The following is a 23,034-nucleotide window of genomic DNA, read 5'->3' as shown; positions in this document are numbered from 1 at the left end:
ACGGATAAATTACTTGGACACGGACACAATAATGGGAATAACGAGAACACTGCAAAACTATGAAATGAGCTTCGTCAATAAGCTATACCGAGCCTTATTAACCAAAGACAGTGCAGCTACTTCAGAAAAGCCCTGCATGTCGCAACAGGCACCGCAAACAGCGGGGTACTACGGGAACTGGGGCTTTCGAGGGAGAACACCAGACTAACGTGGACAAGGGTTAAATATTGGGCAACTCTTATAATAGCAGGGGGAGACACTATCGAAGGGAAGGCTCTCATACAACAAGTAAGAGGAGGGGAAATGGACTCGTGGGCAAAAGAAGTTAAAGGTAAACTATTCGAAATTGGGTTGGGATGGTATGGGAAGAAAAGCACATAGACCAGGGAACACTTGAACTCGTTAAACAGCGACTAGAAGATATAGATCGGCAAGAAAAAATGATGGAAACTGCAACTAAAATATCACTAGACCTCCAGACAAGGGACATTCGGGAATGGGACAAGGAAATTATATAAATAAAGGAAGCAAGAGAGGGATTATTATGGCTGAGAGTGGCGGGTGGAGACACAGTGCGCTGAAAAGAGAGGGAGGTACATATGAATGTATAATATGAAAGGGGAATGACGGGACGGATCATCTGCTTGCGTGCCCGGGAACGCGCGCCCTACAGGACAAATGGCTGGAGGGTGTGGGCAAAGAAGAAGCACTCAAATTAGTTGTGGAAAACAGTGCAGCTAGTGTGGAAAAGTTAGAGAAAGTGGGAGTGATTTTGGTGAAAGTGAAGGAAAGGAGAAGTGAGTCGAGGAAGAAGGAAGAAAGACTGGTAACACAAATCACCTTCCCGGTCCCCGGATGACATCTTTCATACCCCGGCACGGAGCCAGACGTCACCATAGGTAGGGGAAACCGGTCGTGTGATTGCCTACGGTCCAGGTTTTTTTTAGTTCGGTACTGAGACGGTCATTTATTGTCGTACTAGTGGTAGGCGGAGATAAAATACCTTGAAATATTACACTTTTTGCTTTATCTTAGTTGTGTCGACTCGAACAATAACAAAACACAAATAGCATTATACCTGATACCTGAAAAACATCAAATGATAACACGGACGAACGGTAAAAAATATGAATATATTGTATCAACGAAAATATTGGAATTAAGAAACGTTTTACAGGTCCCCCTGATTCACTCTCTCATTCACTCGCTCATTCTTACTCCTGGGATTTGTCACATGGGAATATACATACAAATCATGGATCTAATCGACGTACCATTTCCTTTTTGTTTAAGCATTTATGTGAATTTAGGTCATTGGTCTGCCCGCTCCTGTGCTCATTTAAATCAAATATGCGCCAGCCCTCGGAAAGCAATTATCTGAAACAATTAGGTAGGCCTAGTTAAACCCTTCGTTCGAATGAACGTACGCATCAAAGTCGTAAGCACGACATTTACTAAGTTTCTCGGACGGGGGGAATACACATAAGCCTCTCCGCTGAGACCAATTACACTTTTACATAGTGATGCAAAACTTAATCGACTCCAGCTGCCTAATACACAAATTAATCATCGGTGCGAGCAAAAATTACAACAAAAACACTATTCAATAAAGAAAACTGCACTCGCACAACCTTGCAATATAACATACGCTTTCAACAAATTAAAAGACTAATCAGTCGACCTTTGACAAGCTAATTGACGAGACTGGGCGGTTAGGTACACAAAAATAGAGCACACTTTGACAAGTTACACGGAAAATTAACGTAATAGAAAGTAGCTTCTAACTCTAAATGGAGACAATCAAATTATTAAATATGAACATGAAATGACCTTTTATATAACATTACTCAAAAATATCAGACACGGAAGTTAGGTTCGGAGTTGCTGAGTCACTTTGAAAATCGACGAGACTTCGGCTTTTATGGTACGGTGTTGATACAAACAATACATGCGTACATGGACATGAACCAGCTGAAGAATACTCTACCCAGATTCTGCTACATCGTGGGTTCGTTCATCTTTCCTGGATGCGGGGATTTGCACAAGGTTCCTTTGCGGCGAAAATGTTCCTTTGAGGTCGACCGTGGCGAAGGCTGGTCGCGACGATTTCGGGCGCATTCACAGTCACTTGACGTCGCGTATTCCTTCTTCTCACAAGCGTTTGCTGTACTTTCTCACGCGTCGCACCGGAATCTTTCTTGTGTATCGGGCATCAATCAAACGTCGTCCAGAATCATTCTTGTGTATCGCGCATCAATCAAACGTCGTCCTGGAATCATCTTTCTCTCTCTCTCTCTCTCTCTCTCTCTCTCTCTCTCTCTCGCGTTGGGCTTCTGTCAGGCGTTGATATCTGGAATCATCCTTCTCTCTCTCTCTCTCTCGGGTACCGGGCTTCTGTTGAGGGTCGAACTGGAATCGTCCTTCTTGGCGTCGGGCAATGGTCGTCTACGCGGCATTGTGCGTCGGTGGTGTTGGCTTTGGCGTTGGCTGGCTTCGCCGGATGGCGGTGGCGCAGTGTCGTTGCGGGTTTCGGGAAAAGGGCGACGGCCCCCTTTCTCTATCGTGTTAGCCACCCATGGTTATGATAGTTCTTGTTTCGTAAAAAACAAACCACCGCGAATGCTTCACAGAACAAAGCACACACTGATAAACTCACTATCGGTAACTCGCTCACGGTCCGAATAAAGATCGAAGTCCACGGAAACAAAACAGTAGTCACGCGGGAGTGTAGCGCGGAGATGCTCTCTCTACAATATCCGGATAAAACTGTGTGGTGAACTCGAAGTACTGCAGATTTATATGAGATTCAAAGTGTCCGTTAAAAAGACGTTAAGATGGCTTGGCTTCGGTTTCTGGGCGAGATGGAAATGACCCCGGCTCATTGTCTCGAAACGCGGTCACAGGGCATGTCTTCAGTTCTCTCCAGCTTGGGCTCTAGCTGTGAATCCTGGTCTGCCGTGAAGCTCCGATGAAAAGCAGCTTGCCCCCCGTGGTGAATTCTCTGTTGGTCCTGACGAAAATTAGTCCGTCTTTCCTCCGTGGCGAGCCGCTTCCATTGCAAATATATCATGTACTTTGCCGTGTTGACGGTTAGTGCTGTGACTCAGAACCTGTCCCCCAACACCAGATGTCTTGCTCGAATATCAATTTTACCATATATGAATTGGAAATATTCAGACTACATAAACCAAACTTCACACTTTACACAAGTCATAATATGATTAAATAAACAAAATTATAAATATCGAACTGTGATTTTATACGTCAGTGGATACCGTGACACTGGAAGAAGAACGAGTAGAGTGAATGAGCTGTTAGGGAAGGGGAGAGAATGTGTACATAGGGGTCAAACTAAGAGAAAGCATATAAGATAAACTTAATGCAAAGTATATATGTATGTATTGTAGGAAAAATCCAAATGTTATGTAGTGCGTACAGCTTATGGCTCGCACATGAAAGAATAAATCTAATCTAATCTAACCACTTTATACGACGCTGGGTGGGCGCTCTTTTATTTCTACTGTTCTACCGAGAAGAGGAATTTGGTGCCGTAGTCAAATTTTCGATGGTGTTGTACTAATTGCGAACAGTCCCAGTAGCTAACAGTCCCAGTTGCGAACAGTCCTAATTGCGAACAGTCCCAGTTGCGAACAGTCCTAATTGCGAACACATGCTGACTTAACAGAAATAACCTCGAAGTGCTGTATCCTAATTGCGAACACATTTTTCTGCTTTGGAACCTACAACTTCTCACTTGCCGTGTCTTTTTATTAGGAATTCTTAAAAGCGAGTTAGTTCCACCACACGGTTCCACACTTGACACTGGTCAGTGCAGTGCCTTGTGGGTCACAGTTCGTAGATTGATGGATTGATTGATATGTTTAATTTTTTTCGCTTCTTGTGCTACATTTAGCTAATTTGCGAAGATGGGGATGAGTGATGATATGATTAAATTGATGAATGTACACTCAGAAACTTCCATGCCGAGGTCAGATTTCGAACGATAATTTCCAAATTTCTTCATGACGTGTGCTCCAATGACTGTTTCTTTCTGTGGGTATGGGAATTTTGGGCATGCATTTTTTTCCCAGTAGTCACTCATTCGTCAGCTGTTAGCAACATGTCGATTAAGTGCTCAGGGTGTAGTAGTTTTTTCACAATTAGTAGTTTTTTGGTCGCTAGTCGGAATATGTCACGAAAATCTACAAACTGCAATAACTCGAAACCCAATGATTTCCGACCCCCGGTGCATAGGGTCAAATTTGTTGCAAATGTGCTCCAGTATTACCCCTTTCCAGGAATAGCTCGAATTAGCAATCACCCTGTGTGTATATATATATATATATATATATATATATATTAATAATAAAAGTGTGGCCTGTTTTTATGCGAATGCATACAATTCGAAATGAATTTGGAGTTATTTTCGGTTGTGCAAAAATGCTGTAGATGAGAATTTCAATGTAAAGGAAACCGAAGGTACTGACGGTGTGTTTGAATTTGCACTAGTCTTTGCTTGCGCTTTACAGAGAATAAAACTAATGTTCCACATTCCATCCTCCATCAGCTTTACTCATAGCGTTAATACTTTACCAAGGGATGTTTATGAATGTGGTCCATGGGAGAACAACAGCGTTGTCATTGCTTCCCTGCGCTACGTTTTCTACAACCTCGGTGTGAGCCATTCTAATATGTACAGGGTGTATCAAAAAGAATCATCCGATTTAAAAAGGCTATATTTAGGAAACCAATGAACATAGAATCTTGCAGTAAGTTGTAAAATACATGTTGGAACTTCAAGTTTTACTTACAGTAGGTTTTGATTTGATGCAGGCAAGTGCTTTACTGGTGCAGCTCACTCTTTAGTCCGCATCAAGAAGGCAACCGAGCAACAGAAAGCTTTCTGCGTTCTCCACTTCAACAAGTGTGAGTCCGTTACAGCCGTGCAGCGTGAGTTTCGTCGTACATACGGTGCTACACCACCTACTGTTCACAGTATTCGACGTTGCACAGTTGTACCGAACTCACATTTGTTGAAGCAGAGCATGCAGAATGTTTCCTGTTGCTGGATTGTCTTCTTGATGCGGACTAAAGAGTGAGCTGCACCAGTAAAGCACTTGCCTGCATCAAATCAAAACCTACTGTAAGTAAAACTTGATGTTCCAACATGTATTTTACAACTTACTGCAAGATTCTATGTTCATTGGTTTCCTAAATATAGCCTTTTTAAATCGGATGATTCTTTTTGATACACCCTGTATATAACGTACTCGCGGACCTTTTTAGAAGGCAACTTTATATCAGTCCAGGCAAAACAGAGAAATCAATTCGGAACCAATATAGAACCTTAATTATGGTGGACCGGAAAGTTTTTCCGGACGAATTTGAATACGGTTCAATTTCGGTCCCGAAATGAAACAATACGCAACTTGGATCGAATATAAACTATGCGAGGCAAAAGGTTTGGGTCTTGTTACCTAACCCCAAAGAACCCATAAGAATTTATCAGTTCTTGGACATTTAACAACCCTGCCATAAGGGAACGTTGGCATTATACCATGCTACAAGGTATTAGCGCGATGTTATAGACGTAATCTTTATTCGGTGTCAGGCGTCTGTATCATCATGAAGTGGATGACAGTACACAGCAAAAGCAGAAATGTATATTTAACGATGTTGATTGTTTTTACAATGAAGCAAGGTAGAGGAGTTATACATATGACATCACGGAGGCACTCGGATACAAGCGAAATAGATGCGAGAGAATAAAATCAAATGACTAATCATTTTAGTTCCCGAGTTGACAGCGGTCTGTCTCTTCTTGGTATAACTGTAAATATGACTCTGCTGAAGTCCTCTAATGAAATACACACACACACACAACAATAGATGGAAATGTAATTAATAACGCCATTCTGCTTATTCAAATTTTGACTTTAGTTTAACTTACCGGCACACGTCTGTAATGAAAATATCTATTTTGTCGTCCTTTGTTAAATATGGGGAATATACGGTTGAGTCGGAACCTTTGATGATGTTGCAATCCTGGTCACTCCACGTGTCGACATACTTGCTGTAATTCCATCCTGCTATCTGACCTATCAGACTGGCATCGTCGACCCCTGTATGAACAGTGTACACTCCATCGTCAGTTGCGTTTTTCTGCAAGTACAGTTATTCGTTAAAGTTTCAAAATGATAATACATACGCCAGGAGTTCCCAAACTTTTTGCTTAACACACAATTCAAATTCAGAAACATTTTATGTGTAAAAAGTACTAAATATTTGAAATATGTGCAATTTCAGTGAAAATATTGGAACACTTCGCCTGCCCCCCAGGGCGTCGCGGCGCACGCTTTGGGAACCACTGACATACAGGGCGAGTCAAAAGTCCTTTAACAGCACTTATAAAATCTAAAGGAGTTAACGATGGTTAAAATTGGTCATGATGGAAACAGGTTATGCCCAGGGGGAACTATAGGCATGTGTGTGCCAAGCCGAGGTCCGTCATATTGTTGGCCGCCATATTGAATTCAACACGAAAATTTTAAATCAAATTGGATTGGAATTTCACAAGAAATGCTTACCCTCAAGCAGCAACTGGTCAAATGCTGCGTAATGTCATTACTGTTATAACACATTTTTATTTGGCATCAGATCTAATACTGGGAGATCGCTACGTATTTGATGAAAATCAGCTGAACTTGATAATGTATATTTTGGCATATTTTATCAATTTCGCGTTTTCACAACTCAATTTTCTTGTAAAAAAAACATATTTCTGTACAATTTCGTAATTATCTTGTATATAATTCGTTATTTTATAATTTATTCTTCCTCTTTGTACCTTTAGCACAGCGAATAGTTTATATTATCGATGGCAGGATAAGGAAATTATGAACGAAGAAATTATAAAAGCAGATGCCGTATTTTCTTACTAACTAAAAAAAACCTGATTCGAATCCCGACCTGGGCATGGATGTTTATGAGTGTCCATTCATCAATTTCATCATATCATCACTCATTCCCATCTTCGCAATTTAGCCAAAAGTGGCACAAAAAGCGAAGTAAAATAAATCGAATCAATCAACCAATATCATGAAATGGAACACGTAAATTTAGGGAAACACATGACTCTGCATTAAACTCCATATCTCCTCAACCCCTGACTCTAAAGGCACGAAACAAAAACCAATATCTAGAGGAAGTCATAAGCTATGAATTTGATTCAGTGACTTTAGGACGTAAATTACATAGTTTCTTACATATTTGCTCTTTTTTGTGTCAGAAACCAGAAAGGGAGATACACACACATACATACAGAGAGAGAGAGAGAGAGAGAGAGGGGGGGCTGTTCTTTCCACGTATGCGTCGTAAAAATAACATCTAGAAACATACTTCCCACACACAACCTTCGTGAAAACCTGAATCTTTCTATGTGAAGGTGAAAAATGTTCAACGTATCTCTTTACTCCTAACAGAACATGACATTTTGTACTTAAAAGAATCTAATACTGCTACTCACGTGTCTAAACAAAGCGAAGCTGTAATCCCCATTGCTCTCACGAATTATCATCTGTGGGAGGTGGTCTTTGATTGCCTTACATGCCGTGTTAGCTAGAAATCCTTGGCAATTCAACCTGATTCCTCCAAATAAAATGTTGTGCACGGTGTCGTTGAGGAAAAGGCTATCTGAAGAGTTGAACATGTTATTTACAGCGATGTTCCCGCTCCCCTCTCCTAGACCTAACGTGTCAACGGAGAGTTCAACACCAGCCTGGAAAAAAAAAAAAAAAATGGGCAAAAAATACACAATTACATTTTCAAAAGGTAATATAATATTATAAAGTTGCTAAGAGAGAACACATGATTGAATTCAAACATTCGATTAAGGGTCATTTCGATTCCCAGTGAAGAAATAACGTGTTAAGAGAGCCTAATCCCGCTGTCATACAACTACCGTAAAATAAATTACATTATCTTTTTAAAAGTACTAACGGACATTACATAGTTAACCTAATTTAATGTAATTTTAATCATTGACTTTTTAAAAAAAAACGGTGGTATATTCAACCACAATTTATAATCATTATGTATCTTAATTCTCCACACCTGTAGGTGTGGGAAGGAGACAGGCCAAGGCCCTCACGGGCTATAGAGCTACGGGTTATTATTATTATATATCTTAATGAAAGATAGAATATTAAAATTTAAACAAAAGAAGCGAGTAAGTCCGTTTCTGTAAATTGGCAAGGCAGATTGTTCAATTTTAACGGTACAATATTGTACATTTTACAGTAACTTGTAACAGTGTGTATTGAGAAAACATTTAATTGAATATATAAATGATGGAATGGTGATTGAGCAAATTCAATGACACGTCCATGAATGGCTTGTATTTAACCTGGTTTTAGAGCACGTTACACTTGAAATCTCATCGCAGAGGCCAGCAATTGGTCGTAATGAAATTTGTCAGTATGTCCTAAGTTGTTTTTTTTCAGTAAATTCAGTAATTTCTATTTTCTGATTAATTTCGACCTCTCCAACAATACTTAACAATTGCAGGCGCGGATCCACGGGGAGGGCGATAGGAGCGATGGCCCCTCCCAACTGCTACTCTTTTCTATATATGATTATATCTAAGGTTTTTGAACTCAAATGCTCAAATCACCAAGTTTAACAGGCTCGAGAATATTGTTTAAAGTTTGATGTAAGTCCACTGTATGCTCATGATAGGCCTGGACCTATAGTTTAAATTTGAATCCGAACCACTGCGCAATATGCCTCGGAAGGGGATCGACCCGGACACCTTGAGAATAGGTTCTCGTTTTCTTTATTCTCTCTACTCCTCATATCTGATCAGCTCTTCAAAATGATAGCCAACTGCATTCACACATTCCCGGCACATTTTGATGAATCACGGGTCGAAATTGCCGGCATCCGAGCGGTGCCTCGCCGTTCTGCAACCACGCGCTATCTCGGCCAGGGGTCAAAACGAACGCATGGTACTATGCTACTAGGGAGTATGTTTTAAAACATTGGATTGGCAGAAAAATTGGAAATTTATGCCTATGCTAGAATAAAAAAATAACTTTTTAACACTAATTTGAAATATGTGAAAATAATATGTTTATGCTAAAAATGGTGAATAAAGTTTCATTTTGATCATAATGTAAAGTAAAAAGTATTACATCTGCCTATTACGGCGTTCTGCCGTATTTCTTTTAAAACTCTTGTTAATATTACGGTAAATTACCATTCAATATATGGGTGCAATAGATAGATTGTGAAACATCTACGATGTTATAATATCTTTGTATGTAGATGTTCAATTGTTTTGATGATTGCGTTGCGTTTTCAAGCATAGAATTTTGTAAAGTTGTCAGATTTTGAGTTACGAATTAAATTGTTGTCTTATATTAAATCGAACCCGCATATGTTATTATATTACAGTTGTTGGTAATACAGCAATAGGTATCCGTTTTAATATTTCTGTAGTCACCTTAAATGTTACTATATTTGGCAAAGCGAATTGACAGTTTTATATATATTTCTACTCTTAACGTTTTACAGTGTAGAATATTATAATTATAGTATGGTTTAACATTATTAGAAATGTCAAAACAGCATCAACCTGTGTATGTGTAATACTCTCCGTAACGCTTATAACAATAAGAATTCTCCCATAACGCCTTTAAGCCCTCCCCGATGGCGCAGTGGTAGCGTCGTCGCCTTGTAATCAAGGGGTCCCGGGTTCGATACCCGGTGGAGGCACATGGCACAGTGGTTCGGATCCCACTTTAAACCGTAGGTCCAGTCCCGATTAGCCTTACTGTGCATAAAGCGGACTTAAAACACCAACTCAAACCAAAACCATAACGCCTTTAATGAAAGGGTATCACGCTCTATTCACCATTCACATTGCACAGTGGTTCGGATATAACCGTAAGTTGTATCGATCTAGTCGCGATTACTCTATTACAGTAAAAAGTAGGTCTAGAAAAACGAATAACTTTTAAAATAATTTTTCATTTAAGTTTTATTATTTTAATTTTTTATCTCAAGATCTTAGGCTTTTTACAAATATTCTTCTATTCAAATTCTGTCTTAGGCAGTTCAATTGTCCTTCCACCGTGATACTGTATGACAAAAAGGTTTCAAAGTTAAAGGTGTCTTTAGGAGTAAACAGGACGTTATGTTCTATGAACGGACACAATAAATTAAAATTGGTAGACATTTTTATATTACGCATCATTCCTGCCATCATAGCTGTAACTAAGTAATTACCAGTTGCATAGATTTCACCACTAAACTATATTTATTTTTTTACATATTTTAGTGATCTAGTGCCGTTATTTTTTATGTAATTACATATATTTTCCTGTAGCTAAGTACAAATTACAAATATCGGCGAAATTACAAACTTACATCAATTTCATCTTACATTTTTATGTATTTTTAGCTACATTACATATTTTCCCCGTTGTGAGTACATTTTTTTTACACAAAATGTGATATTTGCGCCATTGTTCCAGATTTATTGAGTATTTCAGATATATTTATGGGACAAACATTCAAAATACGATTTCTCCATTCATTTGGCAATATTTATCTGATTGTAAGTGGCCATTTTCTTAATTTAATGATAATACTATTTATTGTTTATTGTGGAAATTTAAAGGCCGATTACTGAACTGCACACAAAACGTTGCCAGTCACTCTATCAAATATCACGATCATGTCTTTTCCAATCCTATTTAGCACATTCAAGTTTCATTATTTCAAAATAACTTCTTATAATGAAAATGTTGAGAAATTTGTTTAGTATAATTATGCTTTCTTTCTGTCAGAGATTTAAAAATTGCACAGAAATGAAGGAAATAACCGAAAACTACCAAAATGACATATTTTAATGCATATACACATTTTTGACATATTTCAGTGATTTTATTGGCTATATTTCTGTTCATGTTTTGCATATTTTGGCTGCATAAAATATATGGTCCTTATTAATCACTTCATTAAAAAACCTTGCAAGTTTTTCTCCAATTTTGACCTACTGATGTTTTAAGTAGATAATTGTTCTTCGATTTATATATATTAAACATCGTAGTGCACTTACCACCATAGCAGGGTGAAGAATTACCACAGTGTCAGTATCCATGTTCCCATCGGACAGCTTCTCGTTGAAAATAAAAGTTTGATTCTGCTTGTAAGTGACTGTGTAATTGTCGTTTTGCACCATCCACACTTTCTCCCTGAATTCGCTAAAATTTTCAAATAAAACACATTATCATTAGGCGATATTATTTATTCCTTCACACACGGAACTCGAAATGCATGAAATCAAGGTTGGCGCACTTTTATTGTATCAATTGACAATGTCAAATGTGTAAATTTGTTATCTTTGAAATGATCTTCCCTTTTCAGTGCATCACACGGGACACCAACTGATGAATGTACCCTTTCATCCATTTCTGTGTGTATTTTGACACAACAAAAAGTACATCATTTGCATTTTATGCACGTTGGAGTCAATATATTTGTATCGATTGACACGTTTTGGGGTTCCGTGTGTAAAGATTACAGTAATCCACGGTTTATCCAGTAACACGTTGGTTAAACATTTCTGATTCATTATTTGAAAATTACAGAAAATAGGATTCAGACATGACTTTAGATGCACACCACAATGGTGCTTCCTTTCAGCCCACTTTCATAGTGGGTTAACTGAGAGCTATTTTGATATGAAGGTGACGGTTTTGTAGTGTAGGTATTGTGAGGTTTCATTGACTTTGTCGTTGGATATGAAAACAAACATTGGAAAAAAAAAAGTTAATATTCATAGATGGTTGCAAGTTTTTCGTTGTCTCCTCACAGATGAGTAAGAAGCGATAGGTATGGGAAGAACAAAATATGAGGGCTTCAATTCAAGACGTAATAAATACGTCTCCAGAACAGCTTTAATATAGTTTCATGAAACCAGACATCACAGGAGCGGTATTTCCGAAGCTGGGAAGGAAATTAATTTCATCAAACTAGTTGGAGGAACAATTGCTGCAGTATCTCGTTATGGGTGGCAACAACCTCTCGCTCCTGCCCCATCTACCTCTGATGCTTGTACTCCAACCTCTGCCCACAATGACATCGCTTCAACCTTATCTCCACCTACTACATCTGGCAAAGTAAAGAACTCCATGGACGGTTTCTCCAGTGCCAATTGCATAATTGAAGTGGTTCCGAAAATTTTGGGCATTCAACCCCCTACCCTCACCGGTAAATCCTCTAGATATAATCTTGTATATTTTCAGAAACAGGACACCTCCTAGTTACTTAACTTGTAGTTACTTCAGAGTTACGGATTTTTACTAGTATTCTATGGTATAAGCTCTTCTTCTTCATTTCCTGTGTTATTCCATGTTTGAAGCACTTTCTCTGAGGAAAGAATTTTGGCATTTTTTACATTTTTTCCCTATTGTGTTTTTAAGATAACTGAATGCTAGATGCTCTATGAAACATATGAAAGTGTAACATATATTTTTGTCAGTACTTAAATTCGTAATAGTTAGCTTAATTTGCAAGAAGAAAGATTGTTGTTCCATAATTTGTACTTCCGTCTACTTTTTTTCGCTATTTCACGCATGCGTTAGCGAGCTTGCTACATTATTAATATCCGACACGATATACGAAACTAGCTCGACAAAATGAAACATAAACGAAACAATGCTGTAGGTTTCAGATTAGTATTTCATTCGTACACTGTAAAAAAAATACACTTTCTGCACACTTTTGGAACACTTCCTAGAAACTACTTTTGATCACTTCTTGTACACATTAAATGTGCACAAGAAGTGTACAGGAAGTGCTTCAATAGTGTACACGAAGTGCTAAAAAGTGTACAGGAAGTGTACAAAAAGTGCAGCAAAAGAAGTGTACAGGAAGTGTGCAAGAAGTACTTCCAATATAAAGGTATCCCAAAAGTGTGTAAGAAGTGTGCTGCAGAAACTACTTTTGATCACTTCTGGTACACTTTACACATTTGGAACACTTGTGAAAATACTTGAGCGACACTTCTTGCACACATGAAATATATCGCAATTCAGTACTCATACTTAGTTTCTAGAATAAAAATAAGTTAACTCACATTTAACTTGACAATTGAAGGAGGAAAAAGCAACAACTTTCAACTGTGAACCTTAAATTTTGTGAGATGCGTGTTTGTGTTTCTGCGACACACGTACCTTCTACTTATATAGTCCAGAATCAAAAAGGTTGCTCATGGGAGATTCACTTTTATTCACTGCAGTACATTTTCTTCTTTAATTTGTATCTTAGATGTTCACATATTTTTCGAAGAGTGTTAAAGCACAATTTTTCACTATGATTACAATCAAACGTATCATTATTTGTTGTACAAAAACTTATGTTTCTTGTACACATTTTGACAGAACCATCTAGCGGCCGGTGTAGGAACAACCAGCCCCCCGAAGTTAACGATCTGTTTTGGTGTGCTTTAAAGATGAATAGTTCGATTTAAGAGAATCTATTAATTTCCTCGGAACATTCAACTTGCTCCTTCTTCAATTTTAATGAGATTTATCCAATTATCAAATTGGTACATTAAACAAAAAAGTATTGATAGTTTCATGATGCAATGCGATTTCCATGTGTTCCAGGAAAAAAATAGTTATATTTTGTTATTGTTTAATGTTGCTTGCTTTCAAGTGTGTTACTGCTTTATATAATGAAATTGATTTATGTTCATAAGATATTCATTTGTCAAAAAAGTATAAAATAACAATCGATATGACCAACAACACAAAATGAAATCATGTGCTACAAAAGTGTACAAGAAGTGTACAGACTTACTTTAAACAAAAGTGTACAGAAAGCGTTGAAGAAGTGCACACAACTTTGAATGTGTCCCCAAAGTGTGCAACAAGTGTACAAAATTTCGTCATTTCGGGTCGCACACATCTAGAACACTTTAAGTACACTTTTGCAACACCTTCAGTACACATCTTGTGCATATTATATGCAAGAAAGTGTACCAAAAGTGTACAAGAAGTGTATTTTTTTTTTACAGTGTATGCACGTATTGCTACCATGAACATTGAATGCATAATGCAGGAAAATGTAAAATCCGGCAACGTACAATCGGTGTTCCACTGTATATTGCAACTCTTAACTCTCTCGTTAATGTATTTTGTACGTTACTATGTGTGGAACTTCAGTATTGTTTCGGCAGCACACGATTTTTACAGAACCTTTTTACCTTATTGATCCACCCCTATTATACCACTGCACTCGTCCAGTCAGCGCGTAATCAGTTTCGTCGATCCAGGCTTGGTAATTTTTCGTACTTCTTACACCTTATAAAGGTGTTTTGAACACACTTAAAATGAGTTTACAACGCTCTGGATTTAGCAAGATGTTGATTCACATTTATGTAATGAAAATGAAAGTATAATATTGGGAAATTCGTACTTACTCATAAACATATGGACCCCTCTCTCTTAACTTTGGCTTCTCAGTGCCATTTTGCACGGCTTCCGGGTTGGTGACTTCGAAAAAATACACTTTGAAGAACAAAGGAAAAGGCAGTTTCACGAATTTGTCCCACATTTCGCTTCCGTTTGTGAGCTGCATTTTCTGGAAAGACAAAAAGCAAGAAAAGATTGAAACTCCTGTTGTCATTTTAAGAGGGAGATAATTCTACATTGAAAACTAACTGTAAGTTAATCTCATGTAACGTTCTAAAATGTAGATTGTATAGTGAGATTAAATCGTTGCACAAACATCGATGATACGTATGTTTGTATCCATGCTTGTAAATGCTTAATGATGGTTTTATTTATTTATTTAGTACATCTTGTTTATCATGGCGACGTTAAGGCTTTGTAGCCTTTTCTACCACTTAACCATGTTTACATCGAAATTTTAGTATATGAAACTTAGAAAACAACATTTAAACCATTACATAGAAAGGAAAAAATTGAAAACAAATGAAGAAAAATATAAATTACAAACAAAATTATATTAAAAAAAAGAAATCCATACGGGAATAAAAAGTCTAATCTACTCATACAACAAAAAACACACACACCTACGCTCACATATTCATGACAGTAATAAGAGTTTGAAATATTAAGTTGAATAAAAGTTCTCGGTGTTTTTCTGCACTTAACTGTATTTAATTTGTCACTAACGTATAAGCTTGCATTATTGTGCTAACTATTTGTGCCCAATAAAAAATGTTTCAATTGTGTCTTATAGATATAAATGCTGAACATGCGTTCCGGATTTCGAGGGGCAGTGAGTTCCAAAGACGAGAAGTGGAAACAGTGAAAGATTTCTGGGGATGAGTAGTTGAGTTCTCCTGCGCGATCTGATGTCAAGGCTGTGTGATTCGGAAAGCATTGAAAATCTGCTCAAGAGATAAGCCGGTTCTTTTTAACTGATTGCCCTATGGAGAAGGGTGAGGTTCTGTACCCTTCGCCGATCAATTAATTTGAGCCAATTTAGTTTTGTGTATAAAACTTATAAATGATCTCTGTCTACAAACACTTCATAAGATGTTTGTCATCACTATTTAGCTTGTAAATCAATGATTGCTTTTGTTCCAAGTTATACCACGACTAATACAGCGGGAGTTCGATTTTCGTTTTTCAGGAGATCAGGGTGAAAAGACTTAAAATGTAAACCTCTGGACATTTTTAGAGCATTTCTCTCTTTTACGACCATAAAGATTGAATTATAAAGCAGGAAAACAAAAAATCCGGGAACTTTAAATCAAGGTTGTACTGAATATTGCTATCTTATTGCTTATTTGTTTTGAAATACTATCCTGTGTTTTTAGAAACCAATTTTCCTTTTAATATTTTTAGAAAACTTACTTTTATCCATACTTAATCCATTAATCACTGGCGTACGCAGAGGGGCCTGAAGGGGCTACAACCCCCAAGAAATGTTGAGAAAATAAAAAATAAACGAAAACACTAAAGAAGTCTGAAAACCCCGAAGTTGTAAGTTCAACCCCTCCTCTTAAAATGATCAGAGGCGACCATTTTTAGTACTTTTCCTCTTTGAATGCAAAGAAAACAAAGGACTGAAGTTCGTTGCATAGCGTGTGGGACATGAAGCAGACACGCTTGAGCAGGGCTGTTTCAGTCTTATGGGAGATTGGTTGACCGTAGTTAGTATTCTGTGTTTCTACTGTTCCTCGCGAACCGGCTGAAGTCAAATTCGTGTCCATATTCACGAACCTTTTCTTGCACTAAATTTTATTGCGAGAATGTGAGTAGAATACGTGTAATATTTACAAATAGCACCAGCAATGTACGTATTCTACAACTCTTTCATCTACACACTATTTAGTTTTTAATTTGGATGAGTAGCTTCATCCGGCCGACCAGTCTGCTTAAATTTTGAAATTGTGTCGTCTGATTCTTGTCATTAGGATATTATTTTGGGAATGCGGTAAGTGTTGCCTAATGTAGTTAATGAAATCGTAATTTAACATCGTATGAAATCGCTGCGTAATACGTATCAAAGCTTTTTTTTCATAAGTGATAAAGAAGTATCGCCAAACGCGAACCAAATTCCGTTCATTTCATACATCACTACAGGCTTGCATTCAGTATCGAAATCGAACTTTCTGATTGTAATTGTGTATCATTTGTTGTGTAAAATAAAAACTCAGGAATTTTAATGAAATGGTAATAATATTATATACTGTTCTGTAAGGGCCAAGTTCCATGTGTATAACTTAATCTGTGATGTTATGCTTCTGCAATAACTTATTTTTTAAATTCCTCTCGTATTTGCTTGCTTGCTTGCTTGAGTGGTTTAGGTGGACCAGGTTTGATTCTCTTACTTTTATAATTATACACACGCGCGGAAATAATCAGATAATTAAACATAATGATCCTAACCTACTTATGTTATGATTCCGGTAATTATTTTGCTAGTGAAAATAACCCTACATGCTATTCTCACCACCTGGTGAAAATAGTCGCAGCCTTTTTTATTTGTATGTAGCTAATCCTTAAGGATCATTTGAGGTAAGTGCAGCTTTGTATTGAAAGCAGCATATTTTCAGTTACTATTTTCACCAAGTGGTCAACCTCGTTTTTGTGCTATTTTCACCTAAATTCATGATTCCTCACAATGTGGGAATTATTTTATAAAACATTCACGTTCTCTTGTAAGATTTTGTTTTGCATTGCTTGTTAGGTTCTATGTCTCAAAAAATAATCATCTATACCATGTGATATCACTGCTCTCTCTAAAAAGTGGTAATAATAATCAATAATCAGCATTTTTAATTTGCAAAAATTGACAATGTGTGAAATATAATAGCATCTGTACTTAATGATAAAGGTACCAGTTTCATAGATCGGAGACACATTAAAATCAGATATTTTGTGTTTTGCATGGTTCGTACCTACCAATTGTGTATTGCGGAACATAGTTCAAGGTGCCATTGTGCTTTTTACACAAAAACAAACACTTTTTCTACGCATTTATCTAAGTGTTATCGAATGCACGTAACGGTTTGATATCGCTTACTTGGTGAATGATATTGCTTCTTTTGTTTTCCAACCTTCTTCACCGAATAATACCTACTATCGTGTTCGTCACGTGTGCAAATTGTACATTGCTGACGGATAGCCCCACGAACCATTCCGATAAGGTTAGGTTAGGCAAGCATAGTTTAAAAAAAGGGGGGTTGGAAACACTGACATGATTTCCCGGTCAAATAGATACCAGGATGAAAGAAAATACCTTGACTAACGTTGGAAACCTTAGAAAAACTCATTTCCGTAAGTAGTTTCTTCTGTAAAAGTGAAGAAATGTGTCTCCAATGTATGAAACTGTTACCATAATAATAAAAAAAAACTACTGAAAATAACTTGTTCTGCTCGTCCCAACACCTCATGAATGTAGTTGCACATTTTTTTTTTTTTTTTTTTTGAGAATAATTACTGAAAATCATGGTTCCCATTGTATGAAGTTTTTTTTAGAAGCTATACAAGAGAATGAAAAGGTGCTTTCAGTACTGCAAACAACTGTGGGGATAACTTTGCAGTTCGGAGAAACCTTTCTGTGGAAAAAAAACAACACTTCAGAGTGTGATCATTTCCACAATTTATCTATTTTAAGATTAACATTTTTGTGTTCAGTAACATTCATGTATCATGATACACACAGTACAGTAGTTACTGATATAACAGATTAATCAAGTCCAGTGAGATGTATGAAAGTAAGTAGTCTCTGCTGCACACTGTTTATGCTGTACTTCATTAAATACTAGTTGCTCATGTTATAAAACTGTGCGTAATAACTACAGAAAGGAGGTATGGAGTAGCAAGGTCCAATATGAATTTTTCATTTTTGTAATGGTGCTCGTATGTCCTTAGGATAAAGCAGCCAAAGTTGATAATGAAATCATGCATTTCTTAAAGTGAGTACATTAAGTACATTATTTTTGTTTACCATAGCTTCGGTCGACTTTATTTTTGCAAAGTGTACTCTCATTTATGTGGTGAACACTCTAGCATGTTGGCTACTGAAATGTTAGTGTCACCTGGGAAACTATGTTACCCATTGGGCAGTTCCCAGTACATATTTTTTAAATAGTATTTGAACATGAAAACACAAGAAAATTAATCCCACTGTACAGCACTGTAGAGCATTTATTTAATTTCTAGGAATTATCCACCTGTGCGCGTGTTTTATGCACACATCAAGATAGAAGAGATACAAATGCAAAGTCCGGTATGGGATTTGGACGTGGGAAGTGTAATAAATATGGCACTTCTCTGTTTAAGTCTCGTATCAGCTGGCAGAAAGTTCATCGTGGAGGGAAATAAATCAACATTTCTTCATTCATGTTCAGCTATTTAGTAAATGATGAGTATTTGGTTTTTAAATAAGCTGTTTTATGTAAGAGATACTGTAGATATTATTTTATATATATGTAGATATTATTTTTGTTAATATTTTCTGTGTATTTTTAAAGTAGAAATATTAATTTTCAATATTACCGGTTTTCATTCTTTCAATTGCTTTAAATGCTGAAAGAAGTCTTCAAGGAACAACTATTAATTTTCGAAAATATGTTTTCATACTTTTCTTTCAAGCATATAGTATGTATAGTAGGTGCTGCTGCACTTGCTACAATAAGGTATGAAATTTCACTTCAACTTAGTGGTCATTATCATGACGGTAAATTTGTGTTAAAGGCTGAACCTTTTTGTAGCATTCAACCTAGTACTTCTTATTTATTTGATTTTTGAGAAAACTTCCGAGAATTCTCTTATTAATTATTATATTTTTTCTGTACAGACTAACCTATTTCTAATCAGTGCCTTAAGGTATGTGATCTGATCAGTGGCATGCCCAGGATTATCGAAAGGAGGGGGTTATGTATACATTTTTTAGTAGTCAGCACTCATTTTGCCATTTTTACCTGCATTTGATGTTCTTTTTTTTGGGAATACTGGGCCAAAGGGGGGGGGGGTTATAACCCCCACCAACCCCCCTTGGTCACGCCACTGGATCTGATCCCTGACAGTATTGAAATTTTTATTATCGAATGGAGCGTAGTTGCTGTACAGTCATTTTTTTCCGTTTTAATGTGTGGCAAAGAAAATATTTTTTATTGATCTGTGTAAAATCTTGCAATACAATCCTGTATAGCCGAAGGATCAATCAGGGAAAAAATATTTTTGCAAATATGGATTAGCATGACATAAATCATTCTGAATTCTTGTATACTTATTTCATTCCATTTCTCCACCCAAGAAAAAAAAGTCACCTATTTTCTGTGAGCAGTATCAATCTTCAGAGGGAAGGAAATGTGTTCTAGATTTTTTATTTAACGCCCCTGATTGCTTTTTGTCTGCGCAAATCACTTTTTCTTTCCAGCTGCATACGAAACGCTACGAGCTATGTTGAGTGGTAGTTACCAAGGTGAAAATGTTGAACCAATCTGATTGATAAATCTTATCTGCTGACACTCAGAGGCGCATTGTAGCGAGTGATCCTCTAAGTACTCCATTCTTCATTTTATGCTAAATATCGACTGTCTTTTGTTTCGAATGTCATAGATTTTAGTTGTTATTGAAGGTCAATCATGTAACAATTTCGTTGATAAACACTGACGTCGGCAAATTCTGTCATGTCACCTTGTTTTCTTAACTTGCTGTACGGTAGCCCTTGAACATTTGGGTCTTGAACAATAAGAAAGAAATTAAGACAACTGTTGCAGACGACCTTGGCAGAGTCGCTAAAGCGCCAGAGGTCCCAGGTTCTATGTGAGTGTACCTACATCAATTTGATATCATCATCACTCATTCTCGCCCACTGTATTAGCTATTTAAAAGTGACAGAGAATCGAAGTGGAATAAGCCAAGTAACTTAATCAAGTCAATTTTATGTTTCTCTAAGTTATATTGTTAATAATAGAGATGCCATGTGCATAACTACGTTATATTTGCACAGAAAATTTTATGTTACAAAATTAGTCAACAACATTTTCAAAACGTAAAGTTATTGAAAGGTTGTTTGAAGTTAGTTATAAGTCCTCATTATGCACAGATAGGCTAATCGGGACTGGACCTACAGTTTAAAATGGGATCCGAACCACTATGTGCCTTCACCGGAAATCGAATACGGGACCCCTTGATTACAAGCGACGACGTAACCACTACGCTATCGGGAAGAGGAAAGACGCTGGGAGAGAAAGGGACGTAGTGAAAAGAAAATGGAAAGAAGGGGAAAAGCGTATATAAGGGATGAAAATTAGAGGCAAACAGAGGAAGATAGATGCAGAGGGACCAAGAGGGGAGAGTACAGAAAAAAGCAAAAAGGGAAATGCAGAAAAAGAAATAGAAAAATGAAAGGAGGGAGGAAGATTGAGAATTTTAAGCACTGCTTACAAACAAAACTATTTATATTTCACGCTTAATCCTACAGGAAGGGACTGTTTAAGATAAAATGTTAACCCGGGTGAGGTGGATTTTTGGCGCCTCCCCTACTTACCATCCTGTCCCCACTTTCTACCCTAAAACCTTTACTTTTCACCTTCCAGCATTAAAAACCATGATCATGACCATGTTATACAGTGCTTTTCACGGTCAAGTCGCCCGCGGAGCAGCGTATAAGGCGTCAGGCAATGAGATCGCGTTTGCCAGCATTTAGACCCCCAGCTTTACGCTGACCTTGGCATAGCCTTGTTCTCCCTGGACGCGTCAGCGCTTCAGTATCCATACAGCTGGTGTTTGTAAAGTGTTTTAGATTATTTTGTTTTAGTTTAGGTATTACTGGTGCTTTTCTGCAGTCTAATAATGCCACCCTACGTGTAAAGGAATTGTTATGTACGACTATTACGTCATAGGAAAGTTGGAAGAAGGCGTTTTGCAGCAGATTTCCCAGTGTTCCTGTTCCACACAGAGACGGTGTTCGAGAGCTTGTCAACAAATTTAGGAAAACAGGATCTGTTCTTGAAAAGAAGCGAAGGGTGAAACGACGTGTCCTTTAATCGACAATATTTCAGAGCTAATGACGAACCAAATGCTGAATTTACTAAACGAGGGGGACGTACTTCAAGCATTAAAATTATACTACCATTGCATGGAGAGGGCAGCCAGGCACATGATACAGGATGGGCGGGGGGAGGGAAAACTCAAAAGGGAGGATGGTATAATGATGCATGCAAAATTCAGAAAAAAGCAATGACACAGGCTCTGAAAAAATTCAAAATACTCAGCAACGAGGCAAATAGAGTAACGTATGTGACACATCGGAAACTATACGCTATGGTACTGGAGAGGGAAAGGGGGAAATGGGAGGAGGGAAGGGTTAAGGCGATAGAGGAGGCCGTGCAACAGCGAAACGCAGCACAGCTATGGAGAATTACACGGAGGCGGAGATTACTCCCGAAACGTGGGAACGACACTTTAAGGGAATAATGGGAACAAGGGAGGGAGAAATAAATACACCTGGGAACGATGGAAATTACTTGGGCACCTTCGTACCAATTCTAGATGATGATATTACAGACAATGAATACTCTCTAGCAATCAACACGCTAAGAAACGGGAGGGCGGCAGGCAGGGATGGTTTAACCGCTGAGATTATAAATACTCACAGATGGCGAAAATGAGCAGGGAAATTAAGAATGGGCTCTACCGGAAGGGGCTGTTTCCGGAAATATGGTCGGATACCATCATTTGCCCAATCTACAAGGGTAAAGGGGAAAAAAGCAATCCCAACAATTACTGGGGGTTCTCATTACTGTCGGTACTGAGCAAAGTGTACTGCCAGCTATTATATAGACGCTTACAAAAATGGTGCGAAATTTTTGATGTTCTTTCCCCTCTGCAAGCTGGATTTCGGAAAAATGTTCAGACTTTAGACAATGTACTTTTATTGCAGACATTGATACAGGAAAAACTAGGGGTCAAAAGGGGGAAACTATATTGCTGCTACGTGGATTTCGAAAAGGCTTTTGACACGGTCAACAGGCAAATGTTGTGGGCAAAATTGTGGGACGTTGGGGTATCCGCCAGAATGATCAGATCTCTCCAAGCGTCATATGAAAAAGTTAAATTTTGCGTAAAGTGCGGGAATGAGGGCCTTACAGGGGCAAATGAATCAATACTGTGGGTAAAGCAGGGGTGCGTCCTCTCCCCTCTGCTGTTTATCCTCTTCATCAACGATATCGTGGAGGAAATAACGCAGAGGGACACGGATCCACCAACGATATCCGAAAGGTACCACTTTTGTTATACGCAGACGACCTGGTACTGATTTCGAACACAACAGCAGGTCTACAGAACGGTCTAGACACGTTACACGGATATTGTGGGAAATGGGCCATGCGAGTAAATATGAAGACCAAAATAATGGTATTTAAGAATGGGTATGCATTTGGTAAGGATGAACAATGGAAATACGGAGAGACAATTGTCGATAGGGTGAAACAGTACGATTATTTAGGCATGGTGATGACTAGAGACCGGATGT

The 23,034-nt window shown here is 37.8% G+C and overlaps 1 protein-coding gene across 1 annotated transcript in view; it reads right to left on the bottom strand.

The window, feature by feature from the left end:
- The window catches only part of LOC145991451 (sensory neuron membrane protein 2-like), a 38,785-nt gene that overhangs the window by 11,036 nt on the left and 4,715 nt on the right, over nucleotides 1-23,034 (bottom strand). The window contains exons 2-5 of the mRNA XM_083127456.1: nucleotides 14,492-14,652; nucleotides 11,123-11,267; nucleotides 7,526-7,777; nucleotides 5,951-6,162 (exon numbers count right to left, since the gene is read on the bottom strand). Coding sequence (XP_082983582.1) covers nucleotides 5,951-6,162; nucleotides 7,526-7,777; nucleotides 11,123-11,267; nucleotides 14,492-14,652 — 770 coding nt within the window. The remainder of the gene's footprint in view (nucleotides 1-5,950; nucleotides 6,163-7,525; nucleotides 7,778-11,122; nucleotides 11,268-14,491; nucleotides 14,653-23,034) is intronic.

Source organism: Lepisma saccharinum, chromosome 8 (assembly GCF_977018435.1).
Source record: "Lepisma saccharinum chromosome 8, izLepSacc3.1, whole genome shotgun sequence".
NCBI lineage: Eukaryota > Metazoa > Arthropoda > Insecta > Zygentoma > Lepismatidae > Lepisma > Lepisma saccharinum.
This window is presented reverse-complemented; position numbering and strand designations above follow the sequence as displayed.